We start from the raw sequence: 24969 nt of genomic DNA, 5'->3' as shown, positions 1-24969 counted from the left end.
TGTGTTAAAAGTTTGATTCTTGTTATCAACGTAATTAATGGTTGAATTGGTGCATTCCCTCTGATCTAGAAAAAGAATCTATTATAAAATTCTATAGAAAAATAATGTCAAATTTTCATTTACCATAATCTTACTTACTACTAGATTTTTTGTAAGAATTCCATTTATTTTTTTTTAAAAAATTCATATTTCAGCAAACAAGCTTTTCCTTCTGTAGAGTTCCTTCATAGCCATCGTTTACTGCCCTGGCATAGTCAAGAAACGATCTGTTCAGAATGATTTAGTCGCGTAAACTACGTTACAGTAGGCTAATGAATCCTATTGAAACACGAAATATACGATATTCATGAACTTGCCTGATGTCATCGTTCAAGAGAACGAGGTGCACGGGGTCTTGAGGTGAGATACGAAAGAGCTGTAAGGCAACGTAAGCGCTCGTGCCAGCACTGAAACAAAATCGAATATGTTACAAGTGGAACATAACAAGTAAAGACGTTTTCTAGCAACATTTGATCTATATTAAAAAAAATGAACTATTTGCCAATAATATCACGGACTTTGTCTCATTTTGCAATTTCGACACCATACTTTTTGGAAGAATCTTGCAGCAATGCCTACTGATAAAGGAACAACATTAACGTAGAAATCAACGAGCGTCGCACACATCCACCTGCGCAGACATAGTTGATGGCGAAACACGAACAAAAACATAGGGCTAGTGCAAGAATGTGTTTTCTGTAATTATACATAGATCAAAATTCAAAACTATGGTCTTTGTGAGGATATAAGACGAATTGGACGCGTTTAATGAAGGGCTTACGGAGTTTAAATCTCTTGGTGAAATGGCGAGCCACCTGTGGCAATGGTGCAAACCAATGTTTCTAGCATGAGACAGCACAAGCCGAGGAAGAAACTATGTATTAATGTCAACACAATGTATTAAAATATCAACTTAAGTTTATGTTGATATTTTAATGTGATCGCGTTGACATTTTTAATACACTACGTTGATGAGTTAGCAAGTTAGCAATGGATCACACCCCTAGTACTTGTTGAATGTACTTGAATGTACTTGATGAGAAGACATCTCTTGTTGTATGTACTTGAATGGTTTCGTTTTATTACTTGTTCAACTTTTTCTTGTATTATGTTAAGTACGTGTAAAATTTATTATGAAATTTGTGGTGGAATTTATTCAGTAAGTTTAATTTGGAGCCAATAATTTAGAAAAACTCGTGCTAAATAATGTACCTAAACAGAAAAATATTCAAATTAGAATATGGTTGCCTTCAATGAAAGTGTCAAATGTAAATTTAATAACTAATATGATATAAATAACGAAACATGATTAAATAGTAATGAATCATAAATTCCATATAACAAGAAAATGAATCACTAATTTCCCTAACACATAGAAATTAAGAAATGGTAGAAAAATTAAAAGGAGTAAATGATATCTTGGTCTTGGTGTTGGAACAAGGTCTTGAGTGGAACAAAAGTAGGATTGAAAGGGCATGCATAGGTATATTGTTGATCGAGGGAGTCGCGAGCGACATAGCCGATTTGAGTGATTGAAGTATTGTTAATGTCGTAGCAATATCGTTCACCACAGCCTTCACTAGATGCCATCAAGATTTTGTTACCCTTATCCAACACTTTGATTGGGAGAGACATATGCATATCTCCCTTAAGCTCATCCTTAGGCATCCTACATAGCAATCTCCAATCTCCTTCTCCCCTCATTATCCATATTAGCATATCAATATCCACAAAGTTTCTTGCGGCATCACATACGCACAGCCACTCCTCCAAAAAACACACTCTCCTCGAGTAACAAATTTTTCCGTAAGGAAGACCTAAAAATTGACCGGCACAAGGTGGAGCCGAGAAAGTGGTAAAAACCTCGCTTTCAAGATCGAATGAGCAAATATTCTCCATATCTTTTACCCAGTAAAGCTTCCCGTCCAGGGATGCCCAATTTCCTCCACCAAAGAAAAAACCTTCGATTGTGGGTGGGCTCGGGCCCACCCTCCATTGTCCTGTCCCTAGAGTGTATATGTGGCATCCGTAACACCCGCGGATATAAACTAGTTTATATTGCTTGCTTTTATTGCTCACCCCGATTCCGTAACTAAAACATGTACTATCTTGAAATTTAGGGAAGTGCACAACTCTACCCACCAGATTGAGAATCTTACGAGACGGAGACGGAGGGAGGGGAACTCTCACGTACTCACGAGTGACCGGATTGCATATGGAAAAGACTTCGTAATGAGGGCAAAAAAGCAACATTAAACCCATGGCCGACGAGCTATATGGGAGGAGGGGCTTATACTCCGCCAACGAGTCCATGCGGGGTATAGTGGTGGTGGTTGGGGTGCTACTTCCATATCCCTCTAACAATTTGTATCCTTCCGAGTCTCCAAAGCTAGCCTCTACAAAGAAAGTGTCGTGTTCGTGTTTGTGTTCGCGTTTAGAAAGATGGGCCTCAACAAACTCATGAGACTTGATTGCATCACGCCATGCCTTGGAGACGAGCTTGGACCGGATAATGGTTCCGATCGGAAGTCTGGAGAGTATATCGATAGTGATTTCTAGTGGAAGCACTCCAAACAAATCGACACCATTAATGCGTTTCATCTCTGCTTTTGCTTGGTTCATTCAACAATGCATCCTTATTTATAATAACTTTTCTACTTAGGAAAGGAAACAATTTATTAAGTTAGTAATGACTAATGAATATATATGCTTTCATTGATTAGTAGTAATAAATCTGATTTGAGATTTCATAGTATATTTTTAATCCAATTGTATCATAATTAATGTTACTATAGTAATAATCTGATTTGAGATTTCATATATATTTTAATATAATGTCGTTGATATAAATACAAAATGGAAAATGTTTTGGAGACATAATGTCTCCAAGCCATAATGTTTAAAATGGTAAGTATATATTATATTATATTTTTAATTAAATTTATATTTTATATATATACTTTATTACCCCTACATTAATTTGTTTACTAAATACACCTATTTAAGGATATAAATTTGTTTACTAAATACACCTACATTAATTTTTTATCCAAAATTTCAGTTTCTTAATTCTTAATATTTAAATATATATAATTAATATTTTCTTTTTTATAGCTCGTTGCACAATTCTTTAATATTTTAATGTTATAGTTCATATTTTCTCTTTTTTTTTAATAAAATATTAAAATTTTTAACTAAATTCACTATATCATGAAACAAAGTAAAATTCTGTCTATAACGTGTTAATACTAATTGAGTATGTGGTTTTGATTTTAAAATTTTCATAAGTTTGATAGTATTAATTTTTTACGTTCCAAAATTTTATTTTTTAAAAAATTACAATTCGATTAAAAATATAAACACATGTTCTTAACTTATATATTTAACATTTTAAAGCTACATATTTAATATTCCCTCTCTCTTTTTTGTAAATATTAGATTCCTAACTCTAAACAAATAATACTCCGCACTATCTTATAATATTAGCAGAGTTTATGATTCTTATTACTTTTAATTATTAATTAATTAGTAGTAGTTGACATATGGTATATTAAAATAATCTAAAATGAGAAAAGTAGATTCATCCAATTATTTTTGTATTAAATTAATAATTTCTTTGATTTTTAACATTTAAAACGATAGATTTGAATCTGAATAAAAATTAATTGTATTTTCTTAACTCATCTATTTAATATTTTAAAACTATATAGTTATATTAAAATATTAGACGCCCTAACTTAATTAAATAAAAAATATTAAATTTAGTTAAAAGCAAAGAAAAATAACAAAAAATTGAAAAGATAATGAAAAAATAGTATATTATTTTATTATATAAACCAATTTGAATAAGATAAATGTTTAATTTTTTACATATTTTTTCATATACTATTAAGTGAATGATTTCATTGTTACTAATGTTTTAGAAAATTTAAGGAAAAAAATAAGTTATGAAAGAATAGCACAACGTAAAATCTATTTGAAAAAGCATATGATGCTATTTAAGTAATCAAATTATTTTACAATTAAATATAATAATTTAGTTATGTAATGTGTTAATTAATACTTGTAATCTAAATTACTGATTTTTTAATTAATTGTTTTAAAAATTTACACGACAAGAATGGTTTTGATTGAAAAATTTTTAAATTCATTACTCTAGTTGCATGACTAAGTTTATCTCCAATTAAAATATATGCATTTAGATAAGAATAATTAATTTGGTTAAATTTTCCTTAATTAGGGATATATATATTTAATACTTTAATGTTAGGGTAAATTAGTCACAATGTTATTATGGCTTGGAGACATTATGTCTCTAAATCACTACTCATATAAAATATATCAACATGTATAAAAAAATCTAATTTAGTGTCGATCTTGTTTTTCTCCTCTTTAATGATATCTTTACATGTTATAAATAAACTGAAAGAATCGCAATCTCAAGGAATATAAAGTAAGATTCTAAGTCGTTTCGTTTTAATGTCCGATTTCTTCATCACTTTTAACCAAAGTGAGCAAATGGAGTAAATATTTTTAAATGAAAATGTGCAAAAAATATGTATATAAGGATATGATGCTTTTACATTTAAAGTTTGTCCATCGATCCAAATTTCACACATTATTTCAGATAATTCCATGAGAGCCTATGCATTTAGTTATTTTAAATTCTAATTTCAACAAACAAGCTTGTCCTTGTGTAGAGTTCCTTCATAGCCGTCGTTTACTGCCCTGCCATAGTCAAGAAAAGATCTGTTCAGAATAATTTAGTAGCGTAAACTATGTTACAGTAGGCTAATGAATCCTAGTAAAACACGAAATATACGATATTCATGAACTTGCCTGCTGTCTTCGTTCAAGAGAACGAGGTGCACAGGGTCTTGAGGTGACATACGAAAGAGTTGTAGGGCAACATAAGCGCTCGTGCCAGCACTGAAACAAAATCGAATATTTTACGAGTGGAACAGAACAAGGATAAATATGTCTTTCTTTCTAGCAACATTTGATCTATATAAAAAAAATAAACTATTTGCCAATAATATCACGAACTCTGTCTCATTTTGCAATTTCGACACCGTACATTTTGAATTAAGTAGCCCTGACTAGAGAAACGGCATCGTACCTTCCGAAGCATATCAACATAATTATCCATAATGCTGATCTTGTCCAGCTAGACTCCTTATAAACCACCCAAACCTATCACAAAAAATTTCATCAAAACAATTTCCTATAATAACACTTGAAAGTTTGCAAATCAAATTCCAATTTGAAAGAATGTTTCAGCAATGCCTACCGATGAAGGAACCACATTAACGTAGAAATCAACGAGAATCGCACACATCCACCTGCGCAGACATAGTTGATGACGAAACACGAACAAATACAGAGGACTAGCTAGTGCATTGTGAGGATATAAGACGAATTGAGCGCGTTTAAGGAAGGGCGTACGGAGTATAGATCTCTTGATGAAATGGCGAGCCACCTATTGCAATGGTGCAAACCAATGTAGCTAGCATGAGACATCCCAGGCCGAGGAAGAGAAACCTCGCACCTACAACAGAGAGTATACTCTTATTCGACTCCACTTCCTCCGTAGAAGGACTATCACCAAAAACTCGAAAGGGTTAGATTGATCAGTGCATTTCTACACAATGGTCAAGTAATTAATGGTTGGTCAATGGTTAGTCACCTTTTGAGCAAAACAAAGTGTATAGGATCTGAGTGTGATTCATGAGGAGTGAGCTTACTGAGCTGCAAAACGACGTACAAACATGTGGCGATGCTGCAAGGGACGAAGAAGGACGAGTTAGCATTGTTGAGGCAATGACAAAGAAGAAGAGTTTATACATACTAATACAGAACTAGCCTGTTAGGTGAGAGAGCCTGTTTACACTGTATAGCCCACACCAGTTGTTCTCACAACACATACCTTCCAAACCATATAAGCAAAAGCATCCAAATAAGTGAAGAAATCCAGCTAGATTCCTTGTAGATTATCCACATCTGATATCATAATATGAGAATGAGATGATGCCATATGCATTAGTATGACATTGGAGAGAAAGGGCATACCCCTATGGCTATGGTATTGATATAGAAATCAATCAAGGATGATGTGAACCACCTGCATCAACAACTTCATCATTATTGTTTTGTCTATATTCAAAATAAAAGATGCTACTAAAATTGTGAATTTTGAGTTCAAATTGTATTAGTTTTAGAAATCAGAGAGATGTGTAAATACGGGGAGTAGATTTCTTTGTGGAAACCATGAGTGACGACGGTGTAGGTGATGGTGGCGGTGGTTACACATCCGAGCACCGCAAACGCCGCCCTCAGCCTTGCTTCCGCCATAGATCACTACTTTGCAAGCTCTGAATTACGCTTCTAAGCTGGATCTCTATGTATATATATTTATAATGAGAGAGACGAGGATGAGAGTTTGATTAGTTGGTAAGTTGGAAATCCAAGACAATTAGTCAATTATGCACGTGACTAAATGACATGAACTGAAACATCAAAAACATCGTCTTAAAACACTAGTATGTTAGATATTTTAGTGTAACTGGATTAACTTGAATGATCGGTTATTGTTATAATGATACATCATTTTAAGTATGGAGGTGCGGAGTGCACGCTTATTTGAATTCGTTATAATATTAGGAGCGAAGCTCCTAGATAGATGAATGGGGGTCCGGGGGCAGCGCCCCCGGGTAGCGGGGTCCAAGGGGCGGCAGCCCCTGGCTGGGGTCGAGCTGACCATTGAATTTTGGAAAGTCGAAGGACTAAATTGCAATTTTGGAAACCTTTGAATTTCGGTTATTTTCGGTTTCATTTCCCAACAGTTGCAATGTTTCATTGCACTTGTTTCATCTTCTTCTTCTACTGATCATTTTCTGGTTCATTCATTATCGAATATACAACCATATGAGATTCTAATACTCTGAATTTTATCCGATCAAACATTTTGGTGGAACCCCGAAATTGATTTAATCTGAAAGTGATAAACACGACTTTCAGATATCCGGTTTTCGATTCTCTGTTTTCTTTTTATATCCCTGACATAGTAGGCAAAGTCAAATATGGTAGTATAAAAATTGGCAAAACAAAGTTAAAAATGGTATATAAATTGTACAAATTGGAGTGCCAATGTGCAAAACAAAGTTTAAAATTTGTACAAATTGGATTGCCAATGTGCAAATCAAAGTCAAAGATGGTCTGAATAGTAGAAATTGGAGTGCTAATTTGCAACATGTCACTATTCAAAAGTGGAATGTTAGGCCATAATTTGTTAATTAGGAAATTAATAAGATAAGTATATTTAACATTTTTTTTAATTTTAGGCAAATTAAATTTCCGATTTTACGCTTCTCCTTAATCAAAATTATTTATTTCTTCGATTTTTCATGTAACAAATAAGAGTGAAAGAATTGGATTTATCCATGTATTTATATATTTATCAGTGTATGATGGTTATTTTGATTCTTGATATGTGATATTTCAGAGTTTAGTTAATTATTTCAATATTAAGCCTTTCTTTTAACAATACTTTTAATCAATCCACTGTTGTTCCCTCAAGAAAAAGTCTTTCTTTTCACAAGAACTATTATCAGAATAATGATAAAATTTGTTATAATTAACCGAAGTGTGCAACTAATATTTATCTTAAAGAAAATGTATAAACGAAACATTTGTCAGGATATGGTGCTTTTACATTCATAGTTTGTCCATGCATCTAAATTTTACACTATATTTTCAGCTCATTTCTCATCCCACATTCGAAAATTTAGAAAGCACTATTGCAATATTATTCACATGAAAAAAAAAAAAAAATTGTTCCATAAAAGCGTATCAGCATTTATCTTGTTCAAAAATTCCAATTTCACCTAACAAGCTTTGTATATGTTTCCTTTTGTAGAGTTCCTTTATAGCCGTCGTTTACTGCCCTGGCATAATCAAGAAAAGATCTATTCAGATTAATTTAGTCGTGTAAACTACGTTACAGTTGCAACGAATAGGCTACGCGACTAATGAATCCGACTGAAACACGAAATATAACACAATCAAAACGCTAGACGCACATCATGAACTTGCCTGCTGTCACTGTTGAAGAGAACAAAGTGCACGGGGTCCTGAGGCGAGAGACGGAAGAGCTGTAGGGCAACGTAAGCGCACGTGGTAGCACTGAGACAAAATCGAATATTCAGTATAAATTTATGAACTACTATTTGCTAATATATCATGAACTCTGTCTCATTTTGCAATTTCGACACAAATACTTTTTGAATTATTGCAATAATGACACCACGTCTTGATTTATAATCGTTCCGACACCTAACCCTAACCGGAGAAGCCTCATACCTTCCGAAGCATATCAACAAAATGATCCATAATGCTGATCTCATCCAGCTCGGCTCCTTATACGCCACCCAAACCTATCACAGAAAGGATTTCATCAAACCAACTTGCTAAAACACAACTTTTCAAATCAAACTCCATTTTGGAAGAATCTTGCAGCAGTGCCTACCGATATAGCAATCACGTTAACATAGAAATCAATGAGCGTCGCTGACATCCACCTGCAGACATTGTCAAAACGTAGGATTAATACAAGAGAGGACGAAACACGAACAGAAATATAGGACAAGTGTAAATAGATCAAAAGTATGAGCAGAGCTTTGACACTGTGAAGATATAAGACGATTTAATGAACGCGTTTGGGGAAGGGCTTACGGAGTCAAAAGCTCTTGGCGAAAGGGTGAGCCATCTGTGGCGATGGTGTAAACCAATGTAGCTACCATGAGACAGCCCAAGACAGAGAAAAGAAACCGCGCACCTACAACGGATAGTATACTCTTCTTCGACTCCACTTCCTCCGTAGAAGGACTATAGCAAAAAACTCGAAAGAGTGAGTGTATTTCTACATAACAAATTCTTCACTATGCATGTCTAATCAAAGAGAAACAGAACACCAAACATTTTTGCATTGGATGAAAAAAAATCAGATAAACCTCAAATTAACTAATGCTCAAGTAAATAATGGTTACTTACCTTTTCTTATTTCTGAGCAAAACAAAGTAGATGGGATCTAACTGTGATTCTTGAGGAGTGAGCCTTAGGAACTGCAAAACGACGTACAAACATGTGGTGATGCTGCAAAGGAGAAGGAGTTACGGAAGTTTAGTAATGTCGACTTAACATCTGAGGCGATGAAGGAGTAAAGAGGATCGAAACGAAGAAAATGAGCCTATACATACCTTCCAAAACATATAAGCAAAACCATCCAAACAAGTGAGGAAATCCAGTTAGATTCCTTGTAGATTATCCACATCTGATATCATAATATGAGAATGAGATGATGATGCTTATTTTGGAATTAAAACTCATTCCAACATCATATGCATTAGAATCACATAGTTAATCTTAGATTGAGGTGATATTTGAGAGAAAGGGCATACCCCTGTGGCTAGGATATTGATATAGAAATCAACTAAGGTTGCTGCCATCCATCTGCATCAACAAGATCATTACCAATTTCTCATTTGTAGTCTAAATTCAATATGAATTATGCTAATTAACAGTCTCAAAACACTAAAATCGTCTGAAAATATATGGACTGTGTACATGAACAAAAAGCAGTAGGGAAATCGATTATGAACTCAATTTTTTTAGAAATCAGAGATCAAGTGATGCAGTAAAATATTATAAAAGCAATTTTGTGCATAATTTCATATTTCTGCAACTGAATATCTAGAGATAGAGAGAGAGAAAGGTGCGGTACGGGGTGAGGAGCTCTTTGCGGAAAGGGAGGCCGTCAGTGACGACGGTGTAGATGACGGTGGCGGTGGCTAGAAATCCGAGCACCACAAACGCCGTCCTCAGCCCAATTGCAAGCGATGCTTCCGCCATTGATGACTACTTTACAAGCTTCGAATTACGGTTGTAAGCTGGAAAGAGAAGAGAAGAAAATATATGAGAGTTTGAGACGAAAATATATGAGGATGGCATGAGTCCACGTTATCACACTAGTCATTCTATAAGTCTTGATTTTGATTACGTTTAATTGTTTTGTTCGCGACGAGTGAAGCAGGAGATGGTGCAGGAAAAGAATTAGGTGATTCGGACTACATTTTAAGACTCTAATGATTTGTAAATTTTTATTAGTAGTCTTTTGAAATTAGCCCATTTTAACACATGTGTTCCTAATCCATTTTCGGCGAATTGGATTAATCCTGCTCGATCGGATTTGTGGATTAAGATCGACAGTCTCACAACAAATAGTGAGGTTTCAATCTATAAAATTATACGCGTAAACTTGAATTGGCGAAATTGGAGTGCCAATTTGGCAAAACATGTCCCATTATGAAACATTGGAATTTTAAGTCATAATTTGTTAACATACTTATAAACTTATGTTGGGAAATTAATATGATAATTATTTAACATTTTTTAATACTTATAATTCTGATAATTCGTATTTCGTAGTTAAATATAGATCGATAGTAGGAGAATGAAATTTGACAGGTTACAATTTGGGGAGGAGAAATAGTTAAATTATGTGAAAAGTTCTTGAATAACACGCACTTCAATATGAAACACATTTTATTTTCTTTTTTCTGATATTTCATGCAAAAATTCCAACAAATCTCAAACGTCATACAAAAATTAGATCACTACATGTGCAAACTGGAATGTGAATAATATTTTCAAATTTAACCACTCTTGTATATAATGTTCCACAAACCCACACTAAAAGGGAAATTTCTAACAAAAAATGGGACTATAAAAATAGTTGTACAAATTAATCAATAGGATGTTTGTCAGCCTGTTTAGAAGTGTAATGAGCAGAGAGCAAAACCAGAGAGAGGAAAGAACTTGCTGCAAATATTGCGTCGAACCAACGATGGTAGAAGTCGAATTGAATGTCACCACCCAACACATCTGTTATGATCATCCTGCAAAGCAAAGCAACCACCACTTCAGACATAACGAAAACTAGAAGCGGGAAGATCCATAGTCAAGTTGAGGTAAGCAATCGTATAGTCGGGCTCAGAACAGCCAGAATGAGAAAAGGTCGGTTTACGAAATTGTACCTGTACTCGGTGGCCAAGCTTTTCCTGATTAATAAAATGGAAGACACAAAGTACATTCCCATTATTTCAGAGAGGAAAAGGACAACGTTGCTTGAAGATCCACTCCCAACTCTCGAGACAGCAAAAAAGAACTGTTCAAATGCCATAAGAGTTAGGTCAGAGCAACGTAAGATGGATTCTGAGATCAGACAACCAATAGTCTTATTTGAGAAAATAAGTGAAACTTACTTTCATCAAATTGGATAAGAATCCCCGTACAGATATGACGATCATCATCCCAATGAATAGAAGGGAAACGTACTGCACAGAATGAAGGAAAACATTATATAAAGCAAAGACTGTTAAGGTAATTAGGTAGTAGTACAAGGTAGCATAACGATCACTCATCACTGAACTCGTCTATCCTGATAGAAATAGGTTGTTCTCGAGGCTAACTTATCTCCATAGTCATAAGTCAGGAAGCATCAGTTCTTTTAAGCCATTTCACAGTGATCCCCTCTGTATTAAGAAGGTGATTTACAAATTCATACCCCACCCTTCCCCAACTTTACACGTATAAAAATAAGAATGCATCTGATGCACACAGCACACTGACGAAAGAGCTCAATATTTTCTCTGACTTGACTGACAATTCATGTTTGAAATACAGAGGCATTGCATACAACAGATACATGGGGGAAGTTGTCGAAGCAATACCAAGGAGAACTAACCTGTGATAATAAAGTTACGTTGATGCCAATATCAAAAAACTGCAGAAAGATGCTGATTGTCCTAGTAACGGGATCAACGGAACCAGCCTGAAAAAAGTGTTGGCATTAAACCAGAACATTTCCAACTCCAGAATAGGAAACTTTGAGGTGAATGTAATAATACTAAGTAGAACAATGAGGAGATAAGCATAGCAGAGTTGTAGTATTACCTCCTTGAACACAACACTTTGCAAAGACTGCACAATAAAGGAAACAAAGATAATTCAACAGTCAGTACTTGAGAATATCCAGAATGTTTAGTCCTGATAAATTTTAAACATTGTGAAATCAAATTATCTTTTAATCATGTCAAAAGTCACATTTACCTTTAACATTTTATACACACAATATATCGAACAGACATATCCTAATAGATTCTGCATGTGACCCTTCCAAGTTCGAGAATATGCTGCAGCTTCCTGAATAAGAGAGATGGAAGAGAAAGTTTTTTCACAAGAATATTAAAGTCAGTCTGCAATTGCTTTCAATCTTACTCTTCTGAATCTTCAACTTGCAACATACAGGAAAAGACATGAGCATTTAGCATACCTTAGCTTGGCGAAGCTCATAGATTTCCAGAAATAGCTGCTTTGAGAGCTCCTCCAAAGCTTGTACCTCTGCTTCCAAGGTTCTGATATCTACACAAAGAAAGAGTCAACAACAAGAAAAGTAAGAAAGCAGAACACAAAGATCTAACACCCCAATACATGTGCGACAATTACTAACCTTGCTCCTTTTGGTCATCCTGTACAGATCGAACAACTGTGCCAACTAATCGCTTTAGGAAGGACCTATTGTTTGATTTCTGTTACATTAAAGTTCAACAGAAATCAGACTCAAAGGTCACGGATAAGATCTTATAGAGAATATCTCATGGAGTATTTTTTTTTTTAGAGAAAAACAGTGATTCATATGGTTTGTTATCAAAATGCCACAAGCAGTAGTGGGATGAAACAAGAAACTAGGGTAAGGGACAAAGCATTCTCCATAGAACGAGAAAAAGGGTTTTTGGAAAAAAATGTTAATTGAACTGTACAATGAGATTTTAAAAAAAACATATTTAATACATAGAAAGTAAGTGAACCTCTTCGGACCCTTGTTTTCGCTCTATCTCCATTTGACAAAGAATTATCTTCTTCTTCTTGGATATGCAAGTCTCTATTGACTGCATAAGCTGCCTCTCGATTCCCTTTATTTCTGTTTCCTCAATTTCTCTTCATTTCAAAAGCAAAGGAAATTATATTAAACCAGTATATCATTGTTCTGAGAACCGTGGAATAATATATAAAAGGTAAAACTTCTACAGAAAAGCAAACATCATTAAACAAAGAGCTATGAGCAGAACTCTAATGCGTGTACTAAGAAGCCTGTTGAAGGTTAAGACTAATTATAGTATTATCTCTTAGAGATGTTTGGGGAGCTCAATACATAACAAACATATGTTGTTGTTCATGGCTGTTTATTATTACCAATTAAATTTAGAATAGAAAGTACAATGAACTATTAACCACGACGATACAGATAACATGCACACCCATGCTCACACACAAAAAGGAAAGAAAAGGTTCCACTCAAGACTTCCATGTTTTTAATTGGGCTTTATGCGCGATGCTAATTACAATATGCAAAACAATATTCAGTTCAGTAATCCAAGCCACAGATCTCACATAACTCTTACCTAATAAAGAGAGAAAGGTAACTGTAGGGTAAATTGACTGCTCCAAAACCAGAAAGTATAGCCATGACAGTCACACCAATGACCCCAATCCTGCTCACTAACTGGGGCATGGTGAAGAATCCTGACAAGAAATATTATTATATACTTACCAAAAAACAAAAAACAGAACAAAAAAAATATAAGTAGTACTATTTAAAAGAAACATATCAAATGCAATATATTGTAACATGTCACTTTATGTTTTCAGATTACACTATATGGATTGAAAGCGCAAATAGTAGGAGAAATGGAGTGGCTAGATGTGAAGGCGAACAGTAGTTTAGCATAGTTAACCTCATGACGAGGTAATTGAACCAAACATGGCATTTTACACACAAAAAGAAGATGACCAGGAAGGTACTAGTGATTATATACTTTGAAGCCGTTAGCACCATAAAACAAATCCTAACCTTTATCCGGTGAAGGCATCGGAAAATGAATACCCAGTCGCCAAAAGCCATAAAGATAGACCAACAAGAATATAACAGCACCGAGTGAGGCCCGCTCCTTTCTAATACCTAAAAGAAAAGCAGATAATATAGCTTTAACCGGATATGTATGTGAAATGAAAATAGAGCGAGGAATAAAAGGTACCACACTACCACCCACCCTCACCTCACCCACATTCACCGCGAAAAAGCAGTATTAGAAATTAAAATCACCCACCTTCCATGACCATATGTTTAAAAGAAAACAATTAAAATGGAGACAAAAGTACACTCTAAATTTATATAAAAGCTGCCAAACTTACCACTGTTCGAAAGCATCAGATAGCAATGATAGTAAGGCAACATGAAAACGAGCAACATTATCAAACAAAACAAATCCACCTTCCAATTCATCCACCTTGCCCTGCAGATAATATAGCAAATGAAACAATCTCAGATCAGATCAAACTCCTCAATGGCCTCCGTGAAGACGGAGCAACAAGTATCACAAATCCAAACAAACTAAACAAAGTTCTTCATTACTTTCACAAAGAGATGATAACAAAACACGTACACTAGTTCAAAAATGTAAAGAAAACGAATAAAGATCGCAAGAGCACTAAGGCTTTACGTGGTTCGACGTAAGTCTACATCTAAGGAAAAGAGACTAATCTATGTTATTCACTTGACCAAGAAATTACAATGAATGAACACTCGAACTACAAAATGAAACTCAAAACCACAAGTTGAATCTCACTCATGTATATGCTATCTATCATCTTCTATCCTAGCAATTAATCATTTATACACCAACCAAATGCAGCGAAAGATAACTACTAATTGCATCACGTTTCAAACCTTACGGTAATTTGCACGGTCACAACCCAACAGATAAGGTTTGTGATCTGAATATCCAAACGCTCATTGATAGCAACTAAACTAGACTACAGTGTCCAATTAAATCAGGAATTTCCGAATTAACTAAAAAAATTGTAAATCAACACATGCTAGAAAATGAATAGTTAACGCTTTCTCGACCTAGAAATTAGGGGAAAAGCACAAGGTGCAACAGCTAACTGCTTACTCTTTGGAGAGAATGGGAATAATCTCGAACAGGACGAGCTCGAACAGATTGCAAGAGAAGGCAAAAACAACACTGAATATGATCTGAACCAGCACCCGCTTCTCCTCATACTCCTTGTAAAGCCGGCGGTTCAGGAACCACAAGCCGCCCCATCCAAGCAGCAGCAGCGACCCCACCGCCACCACCCCCTCGTACACCACCCTACCCCACCCCATCCTACAATATGCGCTCTCGAAACCCCTCTCGCTCGCTCTCTTCAGCTCCGCTCTTCAATCCACCGCCACTCCGGTTCCGCGGTGGTCATCAATCGATGAATTCGAAGCTTCCGAGATTTGCAGGAATTAGTAGAAAACCTTCGAGATTGCGTTTGATGATGGATCGATCATGGATTTTTGAGATGCAATTGCTGATTTGTGCTAAAGCATTTGGGCGTTGAATAGCTGGATTTGATTGAGATTTGTGTTAGCTTAGAAACTCATAAAAATGAATTCAATCATTTACTGAGGTTTTTCAATTGTTTTTTTAAATTTTGTTTAAGCAATGATGTTTCTTATTTTTAAGCTTGGGGATTTTTTATATTTATTTACGGTTATATTTTATGATTAGAATAATTTTAAAATTGAATAAAATGATTTTAAGAAAAGCATGATTGTATTCATCCGATGCACAATTATTAGGAAAATATATATATAAAAAATAATACTAAATACACATTATCCACATAATATCACAGCACCCAAATGGTAGTACCAAAAAATTTATGCTATTATTACCGTAACATTTGCCAAAATTATTATTCACTTACCTAATCCCATAGGTCGTACCATATAACTACGTTTATTTCATTTTTGAATTATTTTAAAATTAAATTTATTGTATATTTGTAAATTTATAAAATGGAAATTATTTCTTATTTTTATGGTCATTGGATATTCAAAAGGTTAGTCATTTCGTTAACCTTATGTATCCACACCCATAATTCTAGTTGTAAATTTGAAGTGAGCTCTCTTTGAGGGATAAAACAATACCGTAGATTTCATCAAAAAATCATATCAACAATAGTTTCTCATTCCTCTCGGTAGAAGGAAAAATGTCTTACTAACTTCTCTTATAAACAAGATCTAGTATAACACCATCGATCTACCTTAGAACTCAAAAGGTATGGTCAAGTGGCACGGGACTCGTTAATTTTTTTTTTTAAAAAAAAAACATCGATCTACCTTGCTGCAGCTCTTGCACTCATGGACGTATGGTAGTTTGTACTTCTCTGTTTCCTGTAAGAAGAGTACACGTCGCCGTATTGGCTTGGCTCGTTCGGGTCTGCAGTTGCCCCGAGTCCCAGCCTTCCAGAACTGCTCGATCCGGGCTTTCTCTCTACACCTCCATCAGGAAGAGTCCCAGTATCCCGGTCGACATTCAAGCCGAGGGGTGGGGGAATGCAGGCTCCTCCCTTACGGGACGGCGATCTTCTCTCGTACTCATGATCGTCGTCGTCATCGTCAGCACCCCTTGATTCGGATGGCTTCATGGATCCTTCCAAAGGGTTGACCTCTCCAATCTCTCTGAATTGTGACATATTCGAGGGTGGAATCACAGTGGGGATATCCAGAGGGCTCATCGAGGAGTAAGGTACCCCACTGCCTATCTGCAGCTTTCTGACCATACCTGGAATGAGACCGGGCGGGAACAAGAGATACGGGGGAAGCTTTTCGCCAACATTTCCGGGAGAAGGTGCAGTTTGTAGATTTGTTAGTTGAACAGCGGAAGGCATGGGCATTGATCCAGCGAAGCCACCAGAAGGAGCTGAAGAGAGATGGAATTGCTGGTTTGGTAGAGCTGAGACGAGGGGGACTTGTTTGTCTGCGTATTCTTGGTTGAGTATGTTTGGAACGGAGCTCTGCTTATCCGGCTGCCATTGTATATGGTTTGGCGCCCAGTTCATCCCTAAAGTAGGTTGCATAAATTAACGAATTCGTATTCCTAAATTTATACGGAAAAAATAAATAACGGGAAGTACCTGTAGCAGCAGAATGATCTCCTGATGCATCAGGGTGGGCACCTGGAAAAGAATTTGGCTGCAACCCACTCAGCATGTCGCTTTCAAGCCCGTAGATTGTATCTTGGTCATATACTTCTTTCGAGGCCCAAAACTGCAAGATTTTCTGAAGACGTGACTGGTTTTCATCCTTGTTATGAGGGTTGTGGTATATCTTTGCAAGCATAGAACCCAAGACTGGCTTGAATGCAAGCGCCTCGTTGTCGAGTTCCTGCGGGTTGACCCGTCTCTGCAAGCTGTATATTCCAGAAATCAAGATGTAAATATATCATAGGAAAAACTTGTACTAATTCCATAGATTATACTTTGCTCAAATATAATTACTAGTAATTCAAATCGGTTGATCTTGATTGATACGAAATTTCTCCACTAGTGTAAGGTTTAAGAAAAGTGGCATCATACAAAAAATTTCAGAAGATTACAAAAATTGAAGACTTCTTGCATATAACCATCCAATATGGAATGATAGTAAGTTAATATATGCACAAGCACAAGGATATAATTAATCAAGCATGACGAATTAGTAGAGAACTCGGTAACTTGAAGTAATCAAAACCAACCTATCAAAGAGGATATCGTTGGCAAGGTAAACTATATGCAACTGCCTCTCAGAATCATCGAGGGACAGCCAGGCCAGGAGCAAATGGAGCCCTCTGCATAAACCAAGTCTTGGCACCTTTTATCGACTCCTTTGTACCAGTGAGACTGTTCAGAACACCATTCATCTCCATCTCAACATCAGAAGGAAGTGGTCGAGATAGACCTTTAAAAGGTCGGTAAGGTTGATCAAATTCAGGATGGCTATGACCCACCATCGGCTGAGAGTGATGAGGGTGCTGCTGCTCATAGAACGGTGAAAAGGGAGGTTGCTGCGGGTGAGCAGATCCCCCAGCAGAAGAATTTGGAGCATTAATGGGTGCTGGACTCATCATGGGGTTGGGAGGATGCAACACTGGCAGCGAAGCTGGGAATGGAGGGTTGAAAGGACCCATGAGTGGTCTAGTTGCCATCCAAAGCTTATAGCGGTAGTAGATATGGCCTTCACCTCCAAAAAGAAAACCATAGGCAGGATTATCTTGCTCTCTTTCCCGGACCACAGCTTCAAACTCCGGGCCATTCTTCACAGCATACTCAACCAATTTGCCGATGCGCTTATGGCGCTGGAATTAATAAATAAACCTCTCATATATATTGCTACTGCATCTTATTTTCAATCAAGGGAGGCAAATCAAGGTGTCATGCCATATATTTTTGTAGTTAATCTTTGCAACTAACTTAAGAGGGCAAAATGAAACTAACAATAAGGCAACAAAACATGTGAAAAAGTATTCCAAAACATAAAGGACTTTTTTCAAATAGCTCCCGCTTCATTTCAATTTCCAACGAGAAAATTACACAACACATACGGAAAATTTCTATTTTTATTAATGCATGTTAGTAGAATTCCATTTTAATGAAGGGCTTTAGTTTTATTCCAACTTAGGGAGTGACGCATAATCATTATGCGTCTTTAAAAAGTAAAACGCACAACGGTTATATGTCTTTAATGAATGACGCATAATCATTATGCGTCGTCGAGCAAAAACGCACAAACAATTTGCGTTTTAGAGTGACGCACAACACTGATGCGTCTTTAGTCAGTGACGCATAACCCATATGCGTCTTTAGTAAGTGACGCATAAGGGTTATGCGTCTTTCATGAAAGACGCATGATGATTATGCGTTTTTAAAGACGCATGACGATTATGCGTCATTAGTTGAAGACGCATAACCCTTATGCGTCTTTAAGTAGTGACGCATAACCTTTATGCGTCACTCCTAAAGATGGAATAAAACTAAACTCCTTCATTCAAATAGAATTCAACTATCATGCTAGAACAAAAAAAGAAAGAAGTCCAACACATACAGATAGATACAACTGCACATGGGATATGGCTGTTTATGCTTACTCAAACACACTCTCCACATAGCTCACAAGGGCATTACGAAAAATATAGAATAAATTAAGGGAAATCGGTCCCTAATATCATGAACTTTGCCCAAATTTTGATATTTCCCATGAACTTTCAAATTAGTACCATAAATCATGAACTTTCAAATTGGTTTGGTATTTCCCCAATAATCCAAGAACTTTTGAAGAAATTCCCTAAAATGTGTTCCTAGCGTTTGTGAAAGAGAGAAACAAGATTTTGTATTTTAATTTTTGTAGTGTAGCGTCACATGTGTGTGTTTCTAATTGAAAGTTCATGATTTATGGTACTAATTTGAAAGTTCATGGAAAATACCAAAATCTGGGCAAAGTTCATGATATTAGGGATCAATTTCTATAAATTAACCAATACACAAAAATAAGTGCAAAAAATGACAAACACAATTCACCATGTGAGCTACCGCAAAACAAGAGAACAATTTGAAGATTTCGGAAATATACATGTGTCTGAGCTGGGACTCGGATTGAGGCACAGCATGAGATGCTGTGCTCAAAACGCAGAGTTTTCTATATGAAACGCCGATGTTGTCATATAGAAAACTCTGGGTTTTGTGGTGACATTTGATACCTTATCCATAAGTAAATGGGACAAGCTGGAAACGTGTAGTGTATAGCTGTATTATAGCTTGCAAATGTTGACTTTTTCAACTTTTATACTTATAAAAAAGCCTTAGTTTAATTTCTACTTATCCTCCATATTTCATAGTTGAGAGTTCCTATAATGTGTGTCAAATATCCAACAATATATGTGTGTGTTTGGACTTTGGGTGATTTATAAACATAAAAAAATGAGGTGGTTGCTCGGGCTGATGTTATTGGCTGTGTGGCAAGTGGTGAATTCAGACCCGCAGACATTGAGTTTGGGTAATGGATGCAGCAGTGAAGTACGCAAAGATGCATCTAACTTTGGCAGCAACCTGAATGCCACCTTTCTTCAACTCCGAGCTACTCTGTCAGATGGCAGTAAGTTCGCCACAGCTTCATCGGGGGCTGTTTACGCCATGGTGCAATGCAGAAACTACATGTCTGAAACCGACTGCTTGGCCTGCTACGACGTTGCTGAGTCCACAATTACCAAATGCTCAGGCAACGGTGGCCGGGCCGTCTTTGATGGCTGTTTCCTCAGGTAATTAACTATTGTATCTCCTTATTTATGTTATGTACTCCTACTAACTAATGTAGTTGAGAACTCAATCGAATAGCCTACAACTTTTTAAAAGTTTTTTCGTTTAATTATCTGATCCATAAATAAATCATTAGTCCTTTTCAACATTGTGTTCAATGGTTCGGATCTGTGTCCCATCTTCCATGAGCATAGGAGAAAATCCAACCTCACAATCACAACCACAACCCCCAAATTTCAATCCAAATCGCCTTTTGAGACAGCCTGGTGCCGGCGTCTAAAAAGTGAAAGCTAAGGCGTAGGAGAAACGAGTATAAATATATTTATCAAATTGAACAACTCATGAGCATGCATGTATAGATTGTTTGTCAAACAGATTTAAATCAAAGATTAAAATGGATATTAGAGAATAGAGTAGAATAAAAGTATTTCCTTACTTATGTAGAAATGTAGTAGAGAATTCAATCAAGCAAGCTAATGTAATGTACCACATACCCTCTTTAACGTTGTTTGATTTTAGCATTTTAATTCTATTTTACAACAGTTAAATCATTTATAATCGACATGTTAGGTACGAGAACTACGACTTCTTCCAAAAGACAAGCGAAAGTTGGAGAAGTTGTGAGAGTGTTTCATCCTCGGCGGCCGGTTTCTCCGACGAGAGAAATGGATTGCTGAATGATCTTCAAGAAGCAACTCCGAGGATGAAAGGGACGTATTTTGCAGCGAGTCACCGGAATAAGATGGTTTATGCGGTGGCGCAGTGTGCTCTCACAGTCACCCAACTCGGCTGCCAAGCTTGCGTGCAGGCGGCATACAAAAGCTTACAGAATTGTAACAATGCAGCAGGCGGCAGGGTAGTTGATGTTGCCTGTTTTATGAGATATTCCGATCAATCATTTTTTCCCGACAATCAGACAACAAATATCAAACTACCAGAACCAGGGTTCAATGAAAAGGTGGTCATATGGAGCTCTGTTGGAGGTTCTCTACTACTAATTGTATTTGTTGCCATTGTTTTCATGTTGTATAGGCACCTCAAACATCCTCTAGCAGGTTCATTACTTCTCTCTCTGGATAATTAAGCTACCATCTTCATCTTGATAATCTCTCCTTGTTGTTTGTGTTTGTACAGCTAACATATTTTGGGGGGTGGGATCCTCTGCTGTCCCTAATAGAGTATTAAAATAATATATAAATATTTTATTTATTTACTTGAATTTTTTTATCATGGTGTGTGTAGCAGCAGGGGCTGCTGTGCTAAATAGCACAGCAGAGGATCCCCATCCCATATTTGGGGCAACACAGTTGCAACTTCCGAAGACATACAGCTACACTGATTTGAAAGAAGCAACAAACAATTTCAGTGAGGAAAATATATTAGGAAAGGGAGGTTTTGGTACCGTATACAAGGTAATATTATTAATTCATGGTTGTAATTAGTTTGGGTAAGTGTTGTTGGATTAAAAGATAGGGCGATATTGATGAATATACAGGCGACACTGGGAGATGGTATTGTTGTAGCAGTGAAGAAGCTGCTTATGACACACAGCAAAGCAAAGGAAGATTTCGAGAGCGAAGTAAGAATTGTAAGTAATGTTCATCATCACAACCTTGTCCGCCTCTTGGGATGGTCCAAAAACGAAATGGGTCCCGACCTGCTTCTCGTATATGAGTTCATGGAGAACAAAAGCCTCGACATATGGTTATATGGTATGTTTATATGCTGCTGGGTCAGTAAAGTTGCTTATACAGTGGTTTCAGTTTTTTCTTTACATCAGGTAAAAAGCGAGGAAAGTTGAGTTGGGAACAAAGGGCGGATATAATATATGGGACGGCCAAGGGGATTGAATATTTGCTCGAGCATTACCACCAAACCATCATACATCGAGACATCAAATCCTGTAATATACTAGTCGACAATCGCTTCCAAGCTAAGATTGCCGATTTTGGTTTGGCTAGGCTTCTGCCGGAGGATATAACACATACCCACACTGGATTTAAAGGCACATTGTAAGTCATTAATTGCTGTTTCGTTCTCATCTCAATATCTATAATACCTCAGTTCACTACCGATAATCTTGGTAGTGGATGATGCGAATTTTAATGCAAAATTGGTAGCATATGAGAGAAAATGTGATTAGAGTATTATTAGTGAACAACGAGTCCCACTTCATGTATGAGAGAAACTTACAAAAAATGTGGAATGGGACTAATTTTTGTGAACCAACCAAAATGAAAAAACATGACGGAATGTGTATAGTATAATATTTATATATATATATATATATATATACATATGATCAGGGGGTATGCAGCACCGGAATACGTCAATAGGAAGCATTTGTCTGAGAAAGTTGACATCTACAGCTTCGGAATTGTGATGCTCGAAATCATCAGCGGCAGACAAGCAACTGAGGTCAACCCAGACGGTGAATATTTACTTATTGAGGTAATTAAATATACATGGATCATTTAAAGTAGATTTGTGGAAGGTACTGATTATGTATGCAGGCGAGGAAGTTACGCAAGAGAGGCATGCACCAAGAGCTAGCTGACTCGGAGTTGAAACTGGAAGAATATAAAGTGGAAGATCTGAAAGAACTGGTGGAAATTGCTCTACTGTGTGTAGAGGAGTCGCATGAATTGAGGCCAACCATGTCTGAAGTTATTTTCAAGCTTTCCGGCAATGGATCCATTGGGGTGCGCCGAACCCGAACCCCTTATTCCAGTTATGAAACTGCAGTTGATAGTGATTTGCCTAGTATACAAGAATCTGATGATGCCGTAACGCTTTCCGATTCCGGCAATGGATCCACTGGGGTGCAGATGGCTGTCCGAACGCCTTCTTCCAGTTATGACACTGGACTACTTGATACTGATTTGCCTTCTGCCTCTGAATCTCATGCTACCTCCTTACTCACCCACCCAGGGAGGACCAAAAGTACACTGATAAGGATACAATGCCTCAACTGGAGAGAGAGATGCCGGAGGAAGTAGAAGAGCATGGCGATGACAGCAGTGAAGAAGAAGAAGACGTGAGGGAGGAACCGCGAAGGTTTATGAGGCAGAAGGGAAAGTCCGCGTGGTTCAAAGATTATGTTTCACGCTAGTTAGAGTTATTTTAGTCTTTTATTATTTTTAATATTGTCGCGTCTTTTATTTTTGGAACTTTTGAGTCGAGCAGAATATAAGCTCCGTTTCGGGTTTTCTTGTTGGTTCTTTCTCGGAATGATCGAGTCGAACCAAACCTAGGGTCCTTAGAATAATTATAAATAAGGATTCTGTGCATTGAAACTGGCATATATCAATACACAAGAATTTTCCTAATTTCTGTATTTTTACTTTTCACGCAAGTTTCTCTCGCCCAAACCCTAGTTGGGCGAAAACCTAGGCTGCTCGACGGAGGGTCTCCGCGAACGAACCTACCTATCCTCTGGTGACTCCTCGTTGCCGGAACTGATACGATACATCATCGTATCATACACACATTTGGGTAATTTCATGTTTTGATGTTTGCATTTTTGTCATTCTTACTTTGGTCACAATGCGTGTATCAATATCAATATGTTTTATGATTGTTTGCATAATGTAGTACAATGTCTGTAACAACAAAGGTATTCATATCAGAAGATCATAGTAAAATCAAATCAAACTTGCCAATACTATAGAACAAGATTTGTCTCTAGCTTATAAATTTTGCGGCTCCCATTTAAAACTAGTACCTTTGAATAACTTAAGGAGGATCAAACTACTAGAATTTGCCCTGTGCTGGAGCATAGGGCCGAGTACGCAGCTCGGGCACGCAGAGATCAAGTCGAACCCACTCATAGTCCCCAGCCTCCGCCTCGGCTCCTGTTTTTCAGAAACAATATCAATTCTCTGCACACAAAAATTACTTACGAGATCTTAAACTAAGACTTTCTTGAAACAAAAGTTTTACACAAGTCATGATTTTTATATATTTAGTCTTTCATGTCCCTCTCCAATAATTAATATCCAATAGGAAGATTTGGTAAGAAAACACAATCAGCAAACAGTTAATGTACTACCTCTGTCCCTGAAAATTTGATACAGTTTACCATTTCGGTCCGTCCCTAAAAATTTGATACACTTCACTTTTACCATTTTTGGTAGTGGACCTCATATTCCACTAACTCATTCCTACTCACATTTTATTATAAAACTAATACTTTAAAAGTAGGACCCACATCCCACCAACTTTTTCAACTCACTTTCCATTACATTTCTTAAAATCCGTGTCGGGTCAAAGTGTAGCAAATTTTGGGGGACGGAGGTAGTATATAATAAACAATCATTATGAAAAATGAGTCATTAATTTCTGGAGAAAGAACGTGGTTGCATAGAAGACTTGAAGGTTGACGGACCAAGTCTTTTTTCTTTATATATTATACTATTTCTTAAATGAGACAACTTGAAATTGAATACTCCCTCTGTCCCATTAAAAATGAAACGTTTTTCTTTTTTGGTTGTTCCATTAAAAATGAAACGTTTCCTAAAATGGAAACAATTCTATATATACTTTTTCATCTCTCTTACTTTACTCTCTCTTCATCTACTCACAAAACAACACTACATAAAATCTCGTGCCGGTTTCCAAATGTTTCATTTTAAGTGGGACGGAGGAAGTACATATCATAAATATAGTAAGACATTTCAACTCAAATTTTAT

The 24969-nt window shown here is 36.4% G+C and overlaps 4 protein-coding genes and 1 pseudogene across 9 annotated transcripts; 1 reads left to right on the top strand and 4 right to left on the bottom strand.

Moving 5' to 3' along the window:
• Positions 1-190: 190 nt before the first annotated feature.
• On the bottom strand, positions 191-6390 carry LOC125200517 (uncharacterized). Its single transcript, XM_089064112.1, has 9 exons — positions 6281-6390; positions 6109-6160; positions 5966-6039; positions 5726-5818; positions 5485-5637; positions 5330-5381; positions 5159-5232; positions 4879-4968; positions 191-245 (listed from the first exon to the last, which is right to left on the bottom strand). The coding sequence occupies exons 1-9, from the start codon at positions 6388-6390 to the stop codon at positions 191-193; spliced, it is 753 nt and encodes a 250-aa protein (XP_088920238.1).
• On the bottom strand, positions 4698-10042 carry LOC125201551 (uncharacterized). 3 transcript variants are annotated; one of them, XM_089064111.1, is made up of 9 exons: positions 9818-10042; positions 9495-9546; positions 9294-9367; positions 9088-9189; positions 8770-8922; positions 8564-8615; positions 8398-8471; positions 8131-8220; positions 4698-4767 (listed from the first exon to the last, which is right to left on the bottom strand). In XM_089064111.1, exons 1-9 carry the CDS (start codon positions 9943-9945, stop codon positions 4713-4715), a joined length of 780 nt encoding a protein of 259 aa, XP_088920237.1. In that variant the 5' UTR covers positions 9946-10042; the 3' UTR covers positions 4698-4712. The 3 variants fall into 3 exon arrangements, with proteins under 3 accessions (XP_088920237.1, XP_047955673.1, XP_047955672.1); XM_048099716.2 differs by lacking the exon at positions 4698-4767 and adding an exon at positions 7822-7982 and having other exon boundaries at positions 8118-8220; positions 9818-10041; XM_048099715.2 differs by lacking the exon at positions 4698-4767 and adding an exon at positions 7822-7982 and having other exon boundaries at positions 9818-10040.
• Positions 10043-10620: 578 nt separating this feature from the next.
• LOC125200952 (GPCR-type G protein 1-like) lies at positions 10621-15632 on the bottom strand. Its single transcript, XM_048098804.2, has 13 exons — positions 15108-15632; positions 14347-14447; positions 14006-14113; positions 13557-13677; positions 12963-13092; positions 12605-12683; positions 12428-12516; positions 12205-12297; positions 12049-12075; positions 11840-11926; positions 11358-11429; positions 11130-11260; positions 10621-10991 (listed from the first exon to the last, which is right to left on the bottom strand). The coding sequence occupies exons 1-13, from the start codon at positions 15320-15322 to the stop codon at positions 10838-10840; spliced, it is 1407 nt and encodes a 468-aa protein (XP_047954761.1). The 5' UTR covers positions 15323-15632; the 3' UTR covers positions 10621-10837.
• A 685-nt stretch (positions 15633-16317) lies between these two features.
• Positions 16318-18819, bottom strand: LOC125200516 (SUPPRESSOR-OF-WHITE-APRICOT/SURP RNA-binding domain containing protein 1-like; annotated as a pseudogene). Its single transcript, XR_016135610.1, has 4 exons — positions 18754-18819; positions 17724-18323; positions 17125-17399; positions 16318-17051 (listed from the first exon to the last, which is right to left on the bottom strand). The product of XR_016135610.1 is annotated as an SUPPRESSOR-OF-WHITE-APRICOT/SURP RNA-binding domain containing protein 1-like (transcript).
• A 1022-nt stretch (positions 18820-19841) lies between these two features.
• LOC125202136 (cysteine-rich receptor-like protein kinase 2) lies at positions 19842-23606 on the top strand. 3 transcript variants are annotated; one of them, XM_048100482.2, is made up of 7 exons: positions 19842-20279; positions 20848-21332; positions 21523-21689; positions 21773-21989; positions 22058-22289; positions 22584-22728; positions 22791-23606. In XM_048100482.2, the coding sequence occupies exons 1-7, from the start codon at positions 19900-19902 to the stop codon at positions 23274-23276; spliced, it is 2112 nt and encodes a 703-aa protein (XP_047956439.1). In that variant the 5' UTR covers positions 19842-19899; the 3' UTR covers positions 23277-23606. The 3 variants fall into 3 exon arrangements, with proteins under 3 accessions (XP_047956439.1, XP_047956440.1, XP_047956437.1); XM_048100483.2 differs by having other exon boundaries at positions 21520-21689; positions 22647-22728; XM_048100480.2 differs by having other exon boundaries at positions 21520-21689.
• The last annotated feature ends 1363 nt before the right edge of the window (positions 23607-24969 follow it).

The sequence above is a fragment of the Salvia hispanica genome, chromosome 2, assembly GCF_029641045.1.
Source record: "Salvia hispanica isolate PSC_SH4W2 chromosome 2, Shi_PSC_v1, whole genome shotgun sequence".
Classification (NCBI taxonomy): Eukaryota; Viridiplantae; Streptophyta; class Magnoliopsida; order Lamiales; family Lamiaceae; genus Salvia; species Salvia hispanica.
The sequence above is the reverse complement of the archived record's forward strand: the minus strand, read 5'-3'. Positions and strand labels throughout refer to the sequence as shown.